The 21,583-nt window shown below is 34.6% G+C and overlaps 5 protein-coding genes across 14 annotated transcripts in view; 4 read left to right on the forward strand and 1 right to left on the reverse strand.

The window, feature by feature from the left end:
* Positions 1-450: 450 nt before the first annotated feature.
* Positions 451-1,429, forward strand: LOC127067085 (mucin-19-like). Its single transcript, XM_051001614.1, has 3 exons — positions 451-606; positions 686-944; positions 1,096-1,429. The coding sequence occupies exons 1-3, from the start codon at positions 595-597 to the stop codon at positions 1,272-1,274; spliced, it is 450 nt and encodes a 149-aa protein (XP_050857571.1). The 5' UTR covers positions 451-594; the 3' UTR covers positions 1,275-1,429.
* Positions 1,430-4,161: 2,732 nt separating this feature from the next.
* On the forward strand, positions 4,162-5,289 carry LOC127066723 (Golgi associated RAB2B interactor protein 3-like). The gene is made up of 3 exons (XM_051000778.1): positions 4,162-4,278; positions 4,354-4,675; positions 4,831-5,289. The coding sequence occupies exons 1-3, from the start codon at positions 4,267-4,269 to the stop codon at positions 4,899-4,901; spliced, it is 405 nt and encodes a 134-aa protein (XP_050856735.1). The 5' UTR covers positions 4,162-4,266; the 3' UTR covers positions 4,902-5,289.
* A 3,005-nt stretch (positions 5,290-8,294) lies between these two features.
* On the forward strand, positions 8,295-11,595 carry LOC127066751 (uncharacterized). The gene is made up of 4 exons (XM_051000839.1): positions 8,295-8,445; positions 9,702-9,876; positions 9,949-10,335; positions 10,407-11,595. The coding sequence occupies exons 1-4, from the start codon at positions 8,434-8,436 to the stop codon at positions 10,661-10,663; spliced, it is 831 nt and encodes a 276-aa protein (XP_050856796.1). The 5' UTR covers positions 8,295-8,433; the 3' UTR covers positions 10,664-11,595.
* On the reverse strand, positions 11,588-12,826 carry LOC127066750 (uncharacterized). Of its 3 annotated transcripts, none has more exons than XM_051000838.1 (3): positions 12,661-12,826; positions 11,830-12,537; positions 11,611-11,736 (listed from the first exon to the last, which is right to left on the reverse strand). In XM_051000838.1, exons 1-3 carry the CDS (start codon positions 12,712-12,714, stop codon positions 11,611-11,613), a joined length of 888 nt encoding a protein of 295 aa, XP_050856795.1. In that variant the 5' UTR covers positions 12,715-12,826. The 3 variants fall into 3 exon arrangements, with proteins under 3 accessions (XP_050856793.1, XP_050856795.1, XP_050856794.1); XM_051000837.1 differs by having other exon boundaries at positions 11,611-11,757; positions 12,661-12,825; XM_051000836.1 differs by having other exon boundaries at positions 11,588-12,537; positions 12,661-12,823.
* Positions 12,827-21,179: 8,353 nt separating this feature from the next.
* Positions 21,180-21,583, forward strand: part of LOC127066930 (glutamate receptor ionotropic, kainate 2-like) — a 74,334-nt gene continuing 73,930 nt past the window's right edge. For all 8 annotated transcript variants that reach the window (XM_051001216.1, XM_051001215.1, XM_051001219.1 and 5 more), the window contains exon 1: positions 21,180-21,465. The gene's annotated coding sequence lies outside the window, so the exon portion shown is untranslated. The remainder of the gene's footprint in view (positions 21,466-21,583) is intronic.

The following is a 21,583-nucleotide window of genomic DNA, read 5'->3' on the forward strand; positions in this document are numbered from 1 at the left end:
GTGAAGCATCCGTTCGAGAATTAGCGATTCCTTCCTGGAACAGTGACATCTTAGACCATCTGCGACCGTCTCTAAGCTCTATTTTGCAGTCCATTGTGTCGCTGTGTCTGTAGATCCAATGCTATCTCCGGCACAGCAGATCGTGTCCACCTTTGACTTCAATCCGTTCGTCTGCCACCAGTAATCGTAGGAAATTGCCTCAGCGCCGGTGCAATCAGCCGAGTATTCTCCGCGTGGACATTGCTGTAGAATAGAGACGAACAAAAGTTCGAATGCAATACCGCGAGTCATGCTGGCAGGCAACGAATCGACATAAACGACGTTTCTCGTAGCTCGGATATCTTTTTTTTTTGAATTTTCGCTTTCTCTCTACAAGTTCTGTACTACGAACTGGACAACCGGTGAAGTGACCAGCTCTTCGACCGGCGGGAATTATTTATAAAGCGATAGTGACATTTAAACGGTAGAAAAAAAGCAATAAAGAATGTGATTCAGGGTCAATAGGTGGTATAAAAGCTTGAATGTCGATCGTATAATTATTAGTCTCTGAAAGAGAGAAGAAAGAAGTAGAAGAAGAGAGGAAGGAAAACAAAAATGACACCTTTGGTAGAAAGATATTACCATTTCGTTAACGGTACATTCGAAAATATATTTATGAGTTAATAAAAAATATTGGCATTTTTAGATCGTTCTGATAGTTATCACTGGGGTAGCCTATGCTGCACCAAGTGGAATCGTAGGAGCTAGTTCAGCCGTAATTGGTCCTCATAAAGGATCAGTAGCTGTTGCTGGTCCGGTCAGTGGACCCGTTGCCGTAAGTGGTGCAGTTGCTGGATCTGCTGTAATATCTGGATCGGTTGCGGGACCGTCTGCGGTAATTGGCTCCGTTGCTGGTCCAACTCTTGTCTCGGAACCATCACTAGGTTTGAGTGCTCTAGTCGTAGGTAAGAAATGTTGTAATTCAATGATTTAACAATAACAACGTATAAAGTAAAATAATGAACAAATGAAATACAAAAGATGTCTTTCAAAAAATATTCTTTTAAAAATGTATTTACAATTTGAAAAATATTTTATTCGAAATCATTATTTCAGATAACGGATTAGAGCATGGTTCGGTAATCGCAGCACCTCACGCAGCGACAGCATCTCTCATCAGTGTTCCGCCTGCGGGAACTACTGTAGTCGCTGGTCCGGACGGTGGAATTGTTTCTACAAATGGCGTTGCCCATGGTGCTGTAATCTCTGCTGTCAATACTCTTCACGGATGGTAGAAGATTGTTCTATAATTGCAAATCTCACTCAATATTATACCACGGTTTTGTACGTTTTTTTACAACGTTTAAATAAACAATAATTACGTAGTTTAAAAGATAAAGAGTTATGTATGGAGAAATCTATTAGTACGATTTAAATAATATTTTCGAAGAATTTTCTTTTCGAACTACCTCGTAGCCTTTTCTCTCTCTCTCTTTTTATTTCGTTATAAATATTTCCAAAGTCAAAAAGAGAAGTGCTCTCGAGATAAGATATTGTAGAATTGAATGAGAAATAGAAAAAAAATAAAAAAGAAGTACAAAAGAAGTAAAAGTTACGAGATTGGAAGGTACACTTGCATCGTGATTTTAAACGCCTACGTTATGGAAACGAGTATGTGTGGAAATACAAGTATTCGTATACGTATGTACATAGAAAAAAGAAATATATTTCAACGTGTAAAGGCAACTAACGATGCTCGTGACTCGTGCCGGCACGCGGCACACGACACATGACCTCATAGTCGTCGTAGTCGTTTCGCCTCGTGTACGACGAATCTAATGGTGTAACGGAGCTGTAATCGTTTCATTGCCAAGTACGGCCATCGCAACTGCGCCCGAGCACGTTCCTTTTCGCGCTCCATCGAGTCCTTTTCTCGTACCTACTTACTCTTCCCTCAAGGACGTATAACGGTAGAGATCGCAGCAGTTTTCTTCTAACTTAATGACTTAACGGAGAGAGCATTGATAATATTTTACGGTAGGAAAAGATTTTATTCTTTTATTCTATTTTTTTTTTCATAATGATCGAATCATAATTAAAAAAAAAAGGAAAAAAAGAAAGAAAGAAAAAAAGAAATATTTGATATATTCTAAAAGAAAAACATAATATCAATTAATTGTCAATATGTCGATCATTACTATTATATAACTCGTTACTATTCGATAAACACTTCGTTAATTTAACCAGAGAAATAAGGTAACGATCTAACGTGTATCCAAAGAATGCATGAATAGCACAGATAAGAGATCCCTTACGAAACATCGATTCGACAACAATGGCACATTTATTAAGGTGTTCAATCGAAAACATGTAATTTCTTCGTCGATCGGCGTCTTTGAAATAATTTCGACGTAGGTATAATGAATCATTAAAGTTTATTCTTCGCTATCTCGACTCGTTAATATCTACGACGGAACTTGGTTCTCCGCAACGAGTTGACTCACTTCCGTAGAAGATAAACGGAGCTGGCGTACATAATGACTCGACGTCTAACATTTTAACGAGCAAATATCCTTAGAATACGACAGATTCTTCAGTGAAAGAATTTTTGTTAATTAAAGGATGGACATAATTAAAATTGACAAGAATTCAAGTTAACGTAAAATTCATTGTCTCGTCTCGTCAATCCGGTAACGTAAACGGATCCTTCTATTTAATTCTCCGTTTCCACGTTACCACTCGTTGCTTTATAGCACGTAACACATACACACACACACATATACAGAGATATACAAATACAGATAGGTGAACGAAGCATTTACCGAAAACCGTTTGCTTCCGAATCGTGCCGATATCGTGGCTGGCATCCGTTCACCGCTGGCACCACTCGATAATTGTTTCACCGCACTAATTATTTTCAGTCTATCGCAGAACCGTTGTGTTTGCGCTTCGATGCTCCCCATCGACCGATCCGATATATTCCACATTTCGATATCGTACTATGCCAATAAAAGTACATACTTCAAAACGAATGTGACGTTGTCCCGACCCTTTGATGGTGTAATAATTGTTGGCGAGATGTATTACGATGAAGGATTGACAGGGAACAAAAAAAAATGGAACTCTATCCATCTGTGTAGAGTAACATAAGCAAAAGTGTAGTAATACAATGAGCGATGAAAATATTTCAACGCTCAATCAATAAAACGTATATATGTGCAATCGCTTTAACGAGGGAAAAATAGAGAAGGAAAAAAAACAACATTCCTAAAAAGAATTTTTTAAAAAGTTATCTTGTATTTTTTATTATTGCCAAAAGGGAACAAATTTTTGTTTAAATTTGAAAAAGGCCGTAGTTTCTATATAGTATTAATTAAAAAATTTTTTCTTCGATTTAAATTGTTACTTAATTTAAAAATAAATATGTTTAAAAGTAATAAACATTTTTATGACTCGCTATATATGTTTATATATCTATACACAATATACATATATATGTATACGAAAGATCGTTCGCCTTCGAAAGGAATACTTTTTGAAAAAGAATCCATCGCTTCGAAATCGCCACAAAGGAGCTCGAATCTATGAATTTTTCAATAACCACTCTTACCCCTTAACCATACTCTTCCTTCAACTTTCTCTAAGGTAATCCTCTTTCACAGCTTCTTCGACTCTTCGTTCCTAGCAAAGACTAAAGATCCACCGAAGAATCTAAGAATAGAAATTCTCTAAGAGAATTCACGTATCGACAGTAACGTATCGAGAGTTTGAGAGTTTAATTTAGCTTCCTTTTTTCGGATATCCAATTACATCTTCTCGAGAAAGAGAACAAGAACAATACAGTAATTTTCATTTTAACAAAAACCAGGAGGTATACGCAGGAACGTCTGGTTTTTTCGGAGAAAAAATATTTCGATTAGAGAGAAAGAGGATAAATAAATAAAAAAAGTAAAAGATCGCGTTCGAGAATATCCAGACGAGAAGGAAAAGTAACGTTATAAGAGTATTACTATAAAAATAATAGACAACCGGTCGTTCTAGACTAGAGGAATGTCAGCTTAACAAGCTGAAAGAAATATAAAGGTCTCGGTCGCCGGTGGATCTGGAATTTTGATCTAATATTCTAATGTCATTTAGAACAGGAGCCGCACCTTACCATATTAGATATTTTTAAGAGGGGTTGAAGGTTGACGAGAATGATAGTGTTGTCGCGTAAGTATATAAGAGCGGTTGATCGAAGGGTTGGACATCAGTGAAGCCTAACAGGACTCATCGACAAGAACAATCATGAAGTGTTTGGTGAGTAATTGGCTCGATCGATTAAAGATCGATGAAAGCATCGATATATAAAGATCTTGCTCGTATTTCCGATAGATTCTCATTGCCGCTGTAGTCGCGATCGCTTCGGCCTCGCCGGAACGTGAACGTCGGTCCTTAGGTTGGGGACTAGGAGTCCTTGGCTTAGGCCATGGTGTTGCAGTTGCCCCTGCTGCTGCCGTTGTTGCACCGGCTGTACCATCGGTGGCAGTAGTAGGCCCTGCAGTTGGTTCTGCAGCCGTGGTTGGTCCTTCAGCTGGATCGGCTGCTGTCGTTGGACCTTCCGCGGGTTCTGCTGCTGTAGTTGGACCTTCCGCGGGTTCCGCGGCGGTCGTAGGACCTTCCGCAGGCTCTGCTGCCGTCGTCGGACCAGCTCATGGCAAGTCAAAATAATTATTAACTTAACATTTACTCAACTTAATTCTATGTATAAACAACAATTGCATTTTACTTATTTAAACGATTATATAAATTTATACAGATAATTATTTTGTTATAATTTTTAAGTCGACTTAACTTTCGCTCATTTTGTAGGTTCCGCCGTTGTAGCTGGACCAGCCGGAGCAATCGTCGCCCCTGGTGCATTAGCTCATGGCATTTGGTAAAAGAAGAAAACCCTCTATTCTACTCTCGCTTGCTTTCTACGATTTCAACGATTTTCCGCCTCGTCTTGCGTTGATACGAGTTTTGAAGAAGATTCGTCTCGGCTCGAGACTTCTCCCGAACTTTCTACTCTCGGCTTTGTCTTTGCGGAAGGACGCGCTTGAGATCATGGAAACACTACTACGAGTTTTAACCTTAAGCAATTAAACGTTATCCTCTCGAGCGAAACTTATAACGATCCCCTTCAACGGCTTATTAGGTCTATTATTATCGTACCTCGCTCAATGACTCGCAAGAATAATGCTCCTAGCAACTCCTTGAGCATCTCTTATTTTTTCTTATTCCACGTTGCGTCTATTCTTATTGAAATAAAAGAACCTCCGCACAATACTTTCTTCGACTTTCTTCTTTTTCGATATCTGACCTTTGTCTTCCAAGAGAAAACGAGAATTCTTAACTCCTGAAGTTTTCTATTTAAAACAATTCATACCGTTTCTATCGTTATCGTAGTTCTCTGCTAACTTCCAAAAAGAGCTTAGAAATACTTTTCTCATTGTTAGAAAGAAGCATACAGATCAATCCAAGCGTAAATATACTCTAACGTATTCGTTTAAATTTATTAAATTCGTCATGTTTTATTATCTCAATGAATCGATTACTTTTGATAACTCAATCAATTGCATCATAAAATCGATCCTATTATATCGATAGTATCTGAATACGTAGATGAAAAGAGCGTATTTTTCTCTTTAAAATGGTTTTTCTTTCAACTCTCTGCGACTTTCCGTTCCGAAGTTATGTCCCTTTTAATTTGCCATTCATAATTCTCTATAAACACATGCTATCTGTAATAACGTTGAATGAATGCGTACGCAAGCTGTAGTATGTAGTAAAAACAGTTGAATTCCAAGAATTTATATAGGTCACTGTGTCAATGGTATTTTTGAAAGAAATTATATAGGTCAGTGTGTCAATGTAAACACTTTTTATTAATATTAGAATATCTCCGGAACCAAGAATCGTAGAGACTTAAAAAAAAAACCATTTTAATGGAAAAATTTTTCTTTATTTTATAAGCGTATCGGTAATTGTTAATTAACAATTTGTTATAAACAATTTGTTATAAATAATTGAGATGAAAAAATTTTTTTAAAGTAAAGATTATATAACTCATATAAACATTGCATATATCTTTAACGATTTGTTATAAACAATTTGTTATAAACAATTTGTTACAAATGATTATTTTGACTAATTTTTTAAAGCTATATAATTCGTACATATTGTGTGTATATATATATACGTATTTGTATTATAAATAATTTAAATTATTTATAAAACAATTATTACAAACAATTTTGTATAAATCAACAACCATAACACGACATAACAATCCATCAACACTTCCATCCATCTCTTGTCAATCCATCTCTTGTCATCGATTTTATGTTTATCGATGATATTATTTAATGTTCGTTTACGATTCAATTATTTTCTTTTAGCAAAAAAGTAATGTTAACAATAATTGATTTTAGTATCATGTAGAGAATTGATTAATAGATCGAAAAGATATAATAAAGATTCTTTACCATTAAAGAAGTATGTTAACAATATTATTTTTAATAATAATATTAATAAAAATATTATTTTCAAATGATGGAATAAAAAATGAATAAGTATATATATATATATTTATTAAGTATTGTTTTTATTGAATAATATATCAATAATGTCTCTTAGTTATATGCTGTATTAGTGATCAAATATTTTTCACATATCGAAAAAAAAATATTTTATAAAGCGTAATATTTTCACATTATATATTGTTTTATAATTGCAACGATCACGTAAAAGCGTGGTATCTTATATTATCGTGGGAAATCATCGGTATAGTGAGGTAGTCTAGTGACGAAGGTGAACAAGGGTTCAACATCGAGAAAGTTGAACGACATCGTATTCCAGAGGATACATCGTGACGCGCAAGGTCCGTATAATTATTCCAGTGAGATCCAACGGCGGTTAGTATCCCCCAATGATTACCAGATGTGCGGAGCGACAACGGCTCCTGGGGCTACTACTGCTGCCGCTACAAATATCCTTTTCGTTAAAGTCAATATCTTAGGAATATTCAATGAATGAATTAATAAATAATATCTAATAATATATAACACACACATGTTTCAAAATGTTCGTTTAAAAAAAGATATACATTTATGAATAAACAACACTATTAATTTCTCATACCCGATTATCCGACTAAAAGTATATCTACAAAATAAAACATTTCAATAGGAACACATTACCGATACGTAATTTTATTTTCTAGCGAAACACTTTGCCTGGATATTACTTCTTGCCAGGTGTAATGATACATACAAGATACATTCCCATTAGAATGCTACGTCATGTAAAAAACGGTGATATGAATGATAATAAGATAAGACGAATTCGTCATTAATATTCTACGTTATACTGGCTGCTTACCAGGAACACGAGCTGCTATGACCGCTGGTGCAGCTGCAGATACGACCGCAGCACCGGCGTTAGGACCGATCACGGCAGCCGGAATAGCTTTTGGACCGATCACTGCAGCTGCGGGTGCAAGGGGAGCAACCGCAGGCCAACCCCAGACGCTACGTCGCTCTCTTTCCGGATAGGCCGCTACCATCGCGAACATAGCGAGAACAACGATCTGAAAAGACATAAGTATTCTATGCATTTCTAATCTCTTTTCTAATAATACTAGTAGTTTCGTGTTTATTTCGATTACATTTAATCCATTTTAATAAAAAATTATAAAAGCCAGGACGTCCATACTTACTAAAAATTTCATGATTCTAACTTTCTATCTTTGCTAATACGACACACTCCAGAACGAAAAGTGGTCAATCGATGAACATCATTCGACCTGCTTCGTCTTTTATACTTCTATTCCCCTACCTCTTTAATAAACTATCAGAGATAGAAATCGAAGCAACGCATATCATTGACTTTCCAGGTGGTATGTCGTGAACGAAAGGGTGTGGCACTGCTTTTAACGATAAATCAAGACCCGTTGTTCATGAAACAAATGTTTTGAATCTAAGATCGCTCTCTCCAACATTGATATCGAAACGTTGAACTGTTTCGATCGTGGAAGATCCATTCGAAAATCCTTCTTAGTCCTTATTCGGTTATCCATAATACTGTTAATTCCATAGACTATTCGGCTTAGGCAGGATAAATCCATACTCCAATGGATTTAGATAATGCTGCCATAACAATGGAAGGATCGAAGACTGGGAAGGAACGTAATCGATCGCGACGCTTCAATCGCACGAGAACGTCTTCTATTTTACGTTGTCCTTCCTTTCCAAAGGAATCATCGAGAGGATGATCAAGGTGATGATCAGAGATTTCTTTTTCGTTTCTCGGAGTATATAATGGTTGGAATCTCTCACGAGGAATATCAGTAACTAAGTGGAATTCAACCGGCGTAGAGACAGAAAGATTCTTCGCAGAAGATTTAGAAAAAGTCACGGAAGAGGAAAGAGAATGAAGTTATCGGTAAGAAGAGGAAACTTTATCGTACTTCGTCAACCAAACTGACCGAACGAAAAGAAAAAGATTAAAAAGATAGAAGAGAAGAAGGGAAATCGTTATGAAAAGGGAATTCGCATTGGCGTAATGTCTGAACGTTGCCAGATGAGAAAAGTTTAATTCGTTTGTTCGTAACGCAATGGCCGTGTCATCGTTGAAATACGACCGACAAAGTATCGAACTCGTCTTCGTGTACGTTGAAACTAGAATTACTTATTTCCTCGTTCCGTCCGTTAGAAGGAGTATCTTTCTCAAGTGTCGAGTAGTATAGTACCTTTGCGGATACATACTTGCTTCGCAGTCCACCGACGGTTCTTTATCGAACATCCTTTCTCGATAGTTAACAGAGAAAATTTATGTTCTACCTTGCTTCGAACATTCGCTCTCTAGTTCCTACTTCTAGCGATATCGATTTTTCGGAGAAATAAATCATCAATTATTAAGACATTAAAAACTCAACGATATTGAATTTATATATATATATATATATATATATATATATATATATATATATATATTAGTTTTATCTTTTCTAATAGATTACAGTTCATAATTTATCATTAATTATCGAGAAGTTATAAAATTTTATAAAATGTTATGAGGTACAAGTTATGTTCTTATTATATAAGAATGTTACATTGAAAATTGCAAAAAGGAAATTGCGTAATCATCGAACGTTTCTCCGCGGAAATTATTTCTTCGTCGTAAGAAAATTAATTAATGTATTATTTGTAAAATTCATACGTTCACTCTTGTTGAAGGATATCTCGATGATGGCGTTACGCGTTTATTATTTTCTTTATTTATTTATTTTTTTTTTCATTAACTAATTATAAAATATTCTACGTGTTTTTCATCAACAGAAATATGGAAATTGCAAGAGTAGATGTCACTACTCTCAACGTTTGCATTTGCATATTGCTATATTCATTCTGATCTGATGCAACGATATCCGAAGGTCGGATATTGTTCTCAAATCATGCAACGTGCTGACGCGAGACAAGACGATAAACTCGTAGTAGAAACGACATAAGATGATCCGTTAGATTATCTACAGTACATTATACTAATGCATAGCAATGCATTTCTACGAATTGTATTGTCCTTTGTTTTAATAACTCGTGAAATATAATATTGAAATAAATATTTCACTTTTAATATCACATATTTTTCCAAATAATTAACAATGATTTAATAATGTTTTTTTTTCTTTTTTTTTCCAGTTTTTGGCATTAACGCTATTCTCTCTCGCTCGCGGGGATATTTGGCCACATCAGGAAATAGAGGATGTTACTGAAACTGTACAAAATATTTTACCCAAGCGTATCGTGGAAACTTCGTCGATTCGATCGAATTTTCCGATTTTGTCGACGTCGATACTTCCACCTTTAAAAAAAGGTATATTACATGAAGATATTGTACAAAACAATTAGATATAAAATAGAAAAGAGATTCTTTTCCCGTTTGTAGATCCTATTCCCTGGACAGATTTTTTAAGGAGCAACGAAGGACCTTCGAAAAAATCTTCGTCGATCGTAATTCACCCTACGGAAACAACTCTCTCTGGTCAAAACGGAATGATCGAGCCGATCGTTCTAAATGCGATTCCACAAGTCGGGACAACTTTTGCTTCGCCTTCTGGGATAGTTTCTCTAGAGACAAGGACAACCGAGTACGAATCGCTAATCAGTCCAGTAACGATAACGGGAGCTACCGATGGAAATGCAAATATCGTTGCGATCGAAAGCAACGATGAAATTGCATCAGACGATACATCGAAGAAACTATTCCTATGCGGATCTCTCCGCAACGAGTTGATCGTGAGCAGACCTGGAAGTGGCTCGGTGTTTATCAAAGGTGAACTTGCCAAGTTATTACGTATACGCAATGAAATTCTAGTTAGTTTCTAGCTTGAAATTCTATTTCAGGTGCTTCGAGAGTTGCCATAATCGATGACGCTCAAAATTCCGTGATCGTCTGTCCGCCGAGTACGAATTTGAGCCCACCGCTGGATCCGGAAGAAAGACCAGAAACGCAGGGAATGGATTTCGATTGGAAATCATCAACCCTACGGCCAGGCGTTCTTTTTTCCGAATCATCTAAAAATCGTGGGCCTATCGATCGACCCTCGACGATCGTATTAAAAGATTATCTAGTACCACCGTATACCTATTGGGAAAGATAAAGAACTTGCAAACATGTTTTGCAAGTTTCTATTAGGAAAAATAATTCAATCGATCAAACGTTAATAGACTCCTTATCGTTTGCTATCGTACGGCAATAAAACCAACTCGTTATTCCATCAATCGTTGATTAATAATTTGTACGTCGACCTTTCCATAAAGGATTCGATCGAACATAAACGTTAATCAACCAATAAAATGTAACTACTGACGTTCCATCGGATAAACGATATACCAAACGAGAAATGGAAAGCAGCAAACAAGGACAACGAGATCTAAAATCCTATTCATTAGCATCGTTGACCGTTACAGGGTTGATATCCAGCACTAATTATTATCGAGAGTATTGTTGGCTGCTACATTTAGTGATCGTACAGTTTCATTAAGGATCAAGATTTTCGATCGTATTTCATTTAGTTTATCGACGTAGTTTTTCTTTTGTTTTCGACTCTACAACTTAAATCAGGTTAAAAGCAGCAGAAACAAGGCTTGACAATTAAGCTTGGAACTCAATTATCAGTGTTTCTCTTTCTCTTTCTCTTTCTCTTTCTCTTTCTCTTTCTCTTTCTCTTTCTCTTTCTCTCTCCCCTTCTCCTTCGAAGTAAACGGACTGTATCGAGTTGGCTCACTCTTAGGACTCGTATTTGCCGCGCAGTTTCACGAATATTTATTCGTTTCATGGTTGAGCTTCTTCCAACGATTTTAAACGTGGTCTACCATCGAGCCAAAACACTTTTGAACTTTGTTTCAAAGCGACGTAGAACCGAGGAGAGTATCGATGAGTTTTATATAAAAGGTGGTAATGAAATTAATTTAATACCAGAATATACACACCGAAATTATTTTTATTCGTCGAGAAATTACAATACGAATACTTAAACTGTAAGTAAATTACAAGTTTGTAATTATTTTAATAATGTGTAAAAAGAAAAAATCTACAAAACAGTTTTTAAGGTGTACATGAATCTGTGTTAACTTGCTTAATCGGATCAGCATCAACTTGTTTAATTGAATGATCATCAACTTGTTTAATTGGATCAGTATCAACTTGTTTAATTGGATCAGCATTGACTTGCTTAATTGGATCAGCATCAACCTGCTTAATTGGAACAACATCAATCTGCTTATTTGGATCAACATCAACCTGTTTAATTGGAACTGCATCAACCTGCTTAATTGGAACAGCATCAATCTGCTTATTTGGATCAACATCAACCTGTTTAATTGGAACTGCATCAACCTGCTTAATTGAAACAGCATCAACCTGCCTAACTGCCGTAACATCAACCTCTTTAACTGGAAGAGCATTAACTTTTTCAATTGGCGTAACATCAACCTTCTTAATTGGAACAGAATTAATCTGCTCAATTGGATCAAGATCAACTCGCTTCATTGGAGCAGCATCAACCTGCTCAATTGGAGCAAGATCAACTCGCTTAAATGGAACAGCATCAACCTGCTCAATTGGACCAAGATCAACTCGTCTCATTGGAGCATCATCAATCTGGTCAATTGGATCAAGATCAAGTCGTCTCATTGGACCATCATCAATCTGCTCAATTGGATCAAGATCAAATCTTTTCATTGGAACAACCTGTCCAATATCTTCGATTGACATCATGTCCGATGGATTGATTATGGCGATCGGCTCAATTATTTCTTGAGAGTTGATTTTATTACATTTACCTTTGATGCGGTCTATAAATCTTGGGTGATTAGCTAGACGTGGATGAATATTTATAAAATAAGTTCTAAAATTGTCGAAAATCGATTTGAGTGCTTTCGATGTGGTGAAGATGCTATTATACATGTGTAGTCCAAGCTGCGGAAAGTCTATCCTTTTCAATAATTTTTTTGCTAAATGACATTTGGTTACCTGTGATCAATAAAATATAGCTTTTTAAAATCATTTCAGAATGATGCCCCGGGGACTTTTTAAGTTAATTAATTAATTAATTACATTTATTTTTATTTTTAATTTTATTAACATAATACTCACGTGCATTGAAACGAGCAAAAAAACTATCGTAAAAATAGCTTGCTTAGCGTTCATCCTGAAGTATCCTGTATATAACTTATAAATTTAATTTCCTGCTCTGGCTAAATTTCAATTAGCGGACCGCTTTTATACGTTTTCCAAAAGACTGTTTTCGATAGGAGTAATTAAAGAAATATTTACCATTATCTCCAGAGATGCAATATATCATTGAGACGAAAAGTCATTTATTGTCTTTCGCACGTACTGTTCGTCAGCTTCGGCCGATAACATGTAGGAACGTCGGAGATATACTTTTTATTCTTAATTTACGTAAAACATTCTTCCCTTTCCAAATGGAGTAGTCCAAATCAAAGAATGTTTGAAATTTTTTAGATTGTTTAATGTTGGATAATATCTTAATTAAAGTCTATGTTGCAACGATGACTCAGAGATTATACAATATAGAAAAAAAATTTAGTGTCGTTTGTTATCCACAAATGCGTTCGCACTCATCAAATTGACGTGTAATTGCAATGAAAACATATAAGAGTTTTTTTCTTTGTCTAGCGAAATTTAATTAACTCGAAGTTGAAGTTTCTATGACTTCCGGGAATATATTTTTTCCCTCAATTGGAACGATAGTTTTTTGAAATATGATCTAAGTATTTCTTTTGAAAATCTTTAATAATCATAGTTATTATATTTTATGGAGTAGGGTATAATAAGAATTATTTATATTAATTATCTAGACTAAAAATTTTCTATTATGTGACCTGATCCGTACGTTATTCACAATTCTTTTTCACGAATTTTTACCTATTCGAGAATGTTGATGTCTCGATATGAAATACGTAAATTATTATACGGGTATTTCAGTTTATACGAGAGAGAAAGAGAAAGAGATAGAGATGGAGAGAGAGAGAGAGAGAGAGAGAGAGAGAGAGAGAGAGAGAGACAGAGAAAGAAAAATAGAGAAAGATAAAAATACTTAAACTGAAATAGATATAAAAGGAATTCCAAACGTTTGCCATATATTCAACGAAGGGATAGCCAGAGATTTCAAAGCGTGTATATGAATTTTTTGATCAACCGTTTATAAAGGCACCTACACTTGTTCCATTTGAAAAACGATTAATGGTCTCATGTCCGTAAAAAATTATTTTTATACCGTTTCGTTTCTACAACGAATTTTATTCAAGATATATTTTATCCAAAAATTTGTAAAAATGAAAAACATTTTCGCCTAAAAGGATAGATTATCGTATTATCATCGTTCACTAATTAATTCATTTATTCAATTTTCAAATTGTACTTTGTATTATAATTTAAATTTTGATTTTAAATTCGATAATAGCGAACGAACGACAGAAGATCTTTAAAATTCTCGTGGGATATAATACAAAATATTGTTTTATGAATTAAACCAGTACATTATTAAACGTGACGGACAGTAAAAAAAAAAGAAACATATTTATATATTTTTTTTTTCGAATTAATATGCAATATCGAACATTCGTTACTTCAAATCATATATGACGTTCTATGATTCGACATGTAAAATAATCAGTTTTCCTAGTTGAATTTTATCATTAATTGTTTGAGAAACAGCAAAAATGTGTTTGATTGTAGGATACGATCCCTGTATTGGAAGATTTAAAACCGCTGAAATTCACGAAATAAAATTATTTTACGCGATCGATTTTGAGTCCGAACTATCGAATTCGTAGAAAACATGTTACCGTCCGGCCGTCCATATATAGAGAATACAGAACACAGATTACAAATCAAATAACAAATAACAAATCACAAATCACTCAATCAACGCATTCCTAGTGTAACCAAGTTCACAATTTCCTCCTGTCTCTTTCTCTCTCTCGCTTCACACTTGTCGTCGGTCATATATCGATCTTCTCTCTCTCTCTCTCTCTCTTTCGTTTAAAACTTTGTAACCTGTTTCATAACAAATATTTACACGAGCTAAGTGACTTAATCTTTTTATCCGATCATAAAGACTAATTATGCAAAATTTTATTTGAATTGGATAAAAATAATAACAGTCTCAGAATAATTACAAACACAGAGATTTAACGCTCTTCATATTAATGATTGTTTAAACGCGAGAATAAATGCTCGATCGAATTGAATATTTCAAATCGAATCTATATATCATTTCACGGATACGAGAAACGTTACGCTTTCGATTATTATATTATAATTCATAATAATAATTTAATATTAAATAGAGAATTATCGATTATTTTGAACATTGGCATATATAAAGCAATTGGCTTTTAATACTATTGCTTCGTGATATGATGGACATAACAGAAGCGTTATACTGCGTTCCCTCGAGGCATAACGCTTCTGTTATGCCTCTGTCACGAACGTGAATTATGGTTTCGTGAACTATGACGCGTGTAGACGTGTGTTGTAAAGATTGCCTATGACGTCACCATCTCGACAATTCAGTCGTGACAGAATCAAAGGTTTGATTTTCAACCGTGACAGTAGCAAACGTGAAAAAGAATGTTTACGTAGATAATTATACTTTTCAATTGTTTTCACTCATGTGAACTGAAAAGATTAAAAATTCCTCTAAAGATAAACGTGAAAAAAAATTGAAGTGAGCACGACAGCGTGATTCATGTTCGTGGGTCACGCCTCTTGGGAATGCAGCATTATAGTTATTTACTTAATAACCGATAAAAGCGAGAGTATTCAATATTTCTCTTCTTTCTTCTTCGGTTAGAGAGACGATACTAAGTGAACGAATAAATGACGTTATGACATGAATAAGCGATAACTCCATTATATACATTCATTATCAACGTACGCTGAATACGTGAAACGAATCGTAAAATTACTTGACCCTCTTTTGAAAATGTCATCCCGGCTATCTGCTCGGCAGAGTTTAACGAATAATCCGATACTTTGCATAAACGATAAAATGTCCTGAAATCGATCTCATCTCGCGTACTAATTATTGATTAAAAATTGTTCCTTTTTTCGACGGCAATAATCGATTAATTATTTTAACAAGAATGTATCTATTTATTCGTACAATGATATCGCAGCTTTCATTTCAAATCATACATGTTCTGTAATTAGAAATAACGAATAGCTATCTATTTCGGGATTAATTCGTTAAAAGTAATCATCGATATATACGTTGATACAAGAGATCTTTCGTATAACATTTAGTATGGTTAATTTGTATTTAACGATTAATAAAACCATCGGAGCGTGATTCACGATAATAAAATTCGTGCGAAAGGGTATCCGTTAATATCCACATTCAAACGTAAATAGCTTTTATGATACATTTAATTTCATTATTAGCGTGAATTCAAGATTGTTTATGTTGGTTGACGATTAAACTTTCTATTTTTCGGAATGGACATTAGCATAACGACGATGTAAAACTAGAAAAGATAAGCCGACGAACATGGTCGTAGGTTTATGAGAACAAAATACACCATTTTATGTGTAAATGCCGCTTATGATTTTAAGCGATCTCATGCTCTTGTGCATTTCTATAGGAATTTTGAATATCCTTTTGTCTTCTTCCATAAAAAAAGACCATAAAATCGAATGAAACGAACGTTCGAATCGGCGTGGAAATAAACTATTGTTAAAAAATGTGAAAATCATTATATACGTTACTTTAACATAACGCATTACCCATAGGATTCAATCCTTAGCGATAGTATGAATAAAAAAATAATATAATCGCGCTATAATCGACGATCTAATTTATTTGATTTTAATGAAAAAATAAGGAGAAGAAGAAGAAGAAAAGGAAAGGAGGGAGAAAAGAAGAAATTAAAAGAGAGAAACATATTAAACGCGAAAAATTCGCAATGTGGTTTCAGCGTTCGATAGAAAATTAGATAAAGTCATGGGAGATTTCGTGAATGGTCCGGAACGGTCGGGAACGCACGTCCGGTATTTTGTGCCGGTAGGTATTATTTTCGAAGCATTTTCCCGACATTTTCCTAGCATTTTCGAGCTCGACGCGATATAGTCAACGAGGGAGAGTGCATTAGAGAAGAGTGCACGGAAGAGCACGGTAACGGCGTGCACGACCATTAGGAGAATTACCAAGGTGCGTCGTTGCTGTTTTTTGTCGGCTCGAGCGCGGAAAATTGGCTCGTTTATTGCGTTTTCGTTGTCACTGAACGAATCGACAGAGGCGACACTCGATCTCTCATAATAGTATTTTATCAAAAACGCCTTTTCTTTTCTCTCTTTCTCTCTGTCGTGATTCAAGCAAAATCAAAGTTTAGCGAATTTGTTTATTGTTATATCGAAATATCGAAAGTAACTTTCGATCGTCGTAATCGTCACCTTAGAAACGTCGCTTGGCAAACGCGTTCTTCGTTCTCACTGTACTTGGATCGATGCCCACCTTTTATAATGTTCGTGGCTTAAAAAGATCTTAAAAGAGGATAGATTTCACGATGCGGTGTGCTCGTAAAGCGAAATTCTCCGAGCAATTTCTACGGTTGCTCCTTTTCCAAAGAGGATTAAATCTCCCATCGGAAGATACTTATGTGTCTTTCTTTTAATCTCGCCAAACAGGCTTCTCTTTCGAAGATTGAAACGTTTTCACATACGTCCAATCAACGTATTTTTATAATTTTCTTAAATGCTTTTGATTTCTTAAATGTTTTAGATCATTTTTCTCTATCTCTATTTTTCAATCCTTGTTCTTCAATTCTTTTATTACGTTATGTTGTGTATACACATATACACACATTCATAGGCATTAATACATACACACACACACACATATATATACATGTTAATGCCTATGAATCGTAAAATGAAATTACAATATATGTATTAATGTATACATCAAATTTGTTACTCAATAAAATATGTTAACTTGTCATGAAAATTTAAGCATCTCCTAATAAACAGGTAGGTACGTGAATAATACTTATTTATCTTTTATACTTTCGTACTACAAAAAAAAAAGAAAAACAAAACAAAAAAATATTACACCTACCTATTCTTTGATATATTCATTTATTTTATTTTTAATATATTTATTTTATTTTCAATTAAAATAAATCTCACATGGATTTGCATTCATCGCTAGAAAACCTTTCGTGCATGTCGAAGGGAGTGGGATTATTTGATATATTTTTGTGTTATAGGGATTCAAAGAGATTTTTAAAAAAGAAGATATTTCATTTTTTATCTGTTTGCAAAAATATGAGAGAAACAAAATCGAAAAAAAAACGAAATATTTTCAACGAAAAGAATTTTCAATATACTCTTATTCTACTGATCAAATAAAAATGTAGCTAATAATTATGTTGATACCGTCAGCTCATCCAACGTAAAATGAAAAACTCAACGAAGTCTTTAGAGCTGATATAGCACGAAGGAGGAATGTTCTCAAGATTCGGCCAACTGCGAAATATTACAATTTAGAGAGAGAGAGAGAGGGAGAGAGAGAGAGAGAGATAAAAGTGAATATAATACGTCATATAATACGAAAGTCGTTCGTATCTTTTAAAAAAGAAAGCCTACGTTATACGAAAAATCAAATATTCTATTTATCTTATATCATTTTAAATAAAAAATATTTACCTACATTTTTTAGTTTCTTACATTCGTAGTAAAAATAAATAAATTTCGCGAACATTTTGTTTAATTCATTTTTTCCTAGCAGTAATAAAATATAGTATGTGATATCTTAAAAATCGATAACGTTACTAGAAACGACAATATAATAAATTCCTCGTTCATCATTTTTGCTCTTTTCATTCTTCGCTTGTCATTCGATAAAAATAGAATGCACTCTTTTATGAAGCGAACATTAATTTCAAATTTTCTTTGAACTATCATATTAAATCCTTTGCTTAAAGAGACGATCACGAGCGTCCTTTGTCGTAATAAAATAATAATCTCTGGTTTATTAGTACAGATTAAAATTTTGAAAGAGGATGAATGCGAACTGATAACTCGTGAAAAGTAAAACTAATTGCAGTGGCAATATTTGCAGAATGACGAATCATTTCATTCAAAAAAAAAAAAATCAAACAATGAATAATAAAATCGAGCTACCGAATAACTGTGATCAACGAAAAACAAAATCCTCTGGTATTTTTAATGTGCCGCGAGCGAATGGAACATAGCTGTGTCATATGATCGGCTAATTGCCTCCCATTTAACTGGGTTTTAACCAGCCGCTTATCGTTTGGCAACGATATTCCCAAACTCTCCGACATCGTTTCGGACGCGTTGTAGGCATTCGCCTTCGCATCGAATGCCAACGGGAAAGTGGCTTGTAATCCAAAGCAATTTAAAGATAACGAAAAACGATATCGCCCTTACCACGCACGGCTCGATAAATTTCCCAGGACCTTCCAGAGCGTTCGAGATAAAAATCCTGGCTTATCGTCACAAACGAGAAAGTTCCACTTGCTTTCCAATATTTTTGAAAAAACATTCTATAATCTCGACGTCAGTATCTAATTATTACACATAATTAATATTTCGCTTTGTGATTCGTCGAAGTTGAATGTAAAATCGATAGAATTGACCTCAATGATATCAACGACATAGAGAAGATGTAAAGGGTTTTGTGTTCTTATTATTAAACTCGCATAATTAACCTGAAATGAATATATACACATTTTATTGTTGAATTAACAATAAGCTTTCAACGTATCATCGTTTCAAACTATCATCAACCTTTCGTTAATGTACTTATCGTTAGTTATCGAAATACTGACTATGAGATAAAAGTTTTCTAAGCTTCTTTTACGTTCGTAGAAAACCATAGACGATAAGTGTCCGTGACAAGAGCTTTCCGATAAAACTTTCTCACCAGCGAATACGTTAGCAAACACTTTTAATCCGATGAGGCGTAACTTTTCATTGGCTCTCTGCAACGATGCCGAAATCGATGACGAACTCGTTTCTCTATTCGTCCATCCGAAAATAGATAACCCGCTCTCCTGAAAACCAGAACAACTTCACCAAGTTAGGAATAGAACGTATAGAGATATAACGTCCATAGAGAAAACTTTTCTAATCTAGCTCGAAGTAGGCGCAAGAAACGCAACCACGAATTTCTTTCTACGCCAACGCTCCATTTAAGGAAACACTTTAATTAAGCTCTCTTTTTTCTTTACTCGCGAAGTTCGAAGAATGAGATACGATCGACTTTAAATTATAAATGACGTTGCAAGATACCATCTTTTCTTTATTTGTAATATACAATTGTAAATTATAAGATGAAAAAACAAATTGTACAACGAAAACGGAAAAAGATCTTTGACCAATAGAAGGAACAAAGATTATGATAATCTTTTCATTCGACCATTCTTCTACAGAATATATTTTGTAGAGATTTTCAGAAAAATGAAGGAATGAAAGCAGAAAGAAAGAAAATAGAAGAGAGAAAGAGAGAGAGAGAGAGAGAGAGAGAGAGAGAGAGAGAGAGAGAGAGAGAGAGAGAGATCAAGATATTTCCTCAGGATGTACTCAGAAAAGCTACCACGAAGTGGACGGAAGTAAGATACGGAGTTTCTACTTTAAATAAGCCACTACTATGCAGTGGGTCAATGGCTGCATGTTAAGATTTGAATACTCGTTTTCCAAAAAAAAACAAAAAATTGTATTTTCACAAATGTGCTTTTCAACAAATTTCATATCGAGAGAGTATACAAATTATCAAAAATTAATAAACCATAGGCAATATTCGTTGCAACATAATATATTCTAGTGGTAAATAAATCATTCGACAAAATAATTCAATAAATAAATGAATGTTATGTTATATAACTATATAAAAAGGATTGAAATGGAATTAATAATAAATATCTAATCATGAAAATTTCCACTTGAATTTTCCCCGCTAGTTACAACGCCATCGGTCGGAGAAAGCGGCAAACAGTAAGTTCCTCTAGAATCACAGTTATCCACTTGGAAAGAAGTTGAAATTATTTCAGGGTTCGTGTCTCGGCTAAAACTCTACTAGCATTGCGAAAACGCACACGTTATAATACCTGTTGCTTGGCCTCTCAAGTATGTGCGCAACTTTAATCGATCCTAATTCCGACATTCGTACAACTTTCAAGAAAATGATTTTCCTCTTCATTGTGTTAAATTAAAATCGAAATTATAAAGACACTATTTTCGAAATTATCTATTAAAATATCGACAGAGAATTAGAACTTAATTGATATATTGTATAAATTCGTTGATTATAAATTTGATTTTAAACTTGTCATATAAAACGGACAAAATTATTCTCGTTTCATATATACACATATGATATATTATATAATTAACATCATATAAAATTGATCTGTTTACATTTACATATAAATAAGTCGAACAGAAAAAAATAGATAGAAATAATAAAGAAATAAAGATGATAAGACAAATAGTTTGGGAGAAGAGGCACGTGGTAACAGGTGACGCATGCGCAAACGCTCTTCGAGCACGTGGCCGGCTCGAGAAGGAGAATTCAGAAATCGGCTAAGTTCGGGTAGCTTCGTGAGTCGACGACCGAACAACCGAGGACAGTCGTGCGCCGGCCGCTGTCACGGTAGGATGTGTTTGTTTATGTTGGCGCGACAATGATCTTCGAGTATCCTTAGAGGTTATGTTTACGCGTGTCGTCGCGATAAGACGAGGATCGTTTGGATTGCGTCTTATAAATTACTTCTCCCTCATCTTTTAAAAGCAACTTCATCTTCATTTCTCCAACTTTACGAAGAGGATCAAGGAAATTCAACTGACAACGTTCTTCGCTAAATCAACTTAAGGATCGAAGGAAGAAAGATGGAGAAATTATCCTAAGTACACAAACAAAATGTTCTCATTATTCTATTTATCGTTAGCATTATATTCGTTATTGTTATCGTTTCTTTCTATATTATTTTTAATAACCTATGCGATATATGTGATTTTATTTCGT

This window comes from Vespula vulgaris, chromosome 10 (assembly GCF_905475345.1).
Source record: "Vespula vulgaris chromosome 10, iyVesVulg1.1, whole genome shotgun sequence".
Taxonomy (NCBI): domain Eukaryota; kingdom Metazoa; phylum Arthropoda; class Insecta; order Hymenoptera; family Vespidae; genus Vespula; species Vespula vulgaris.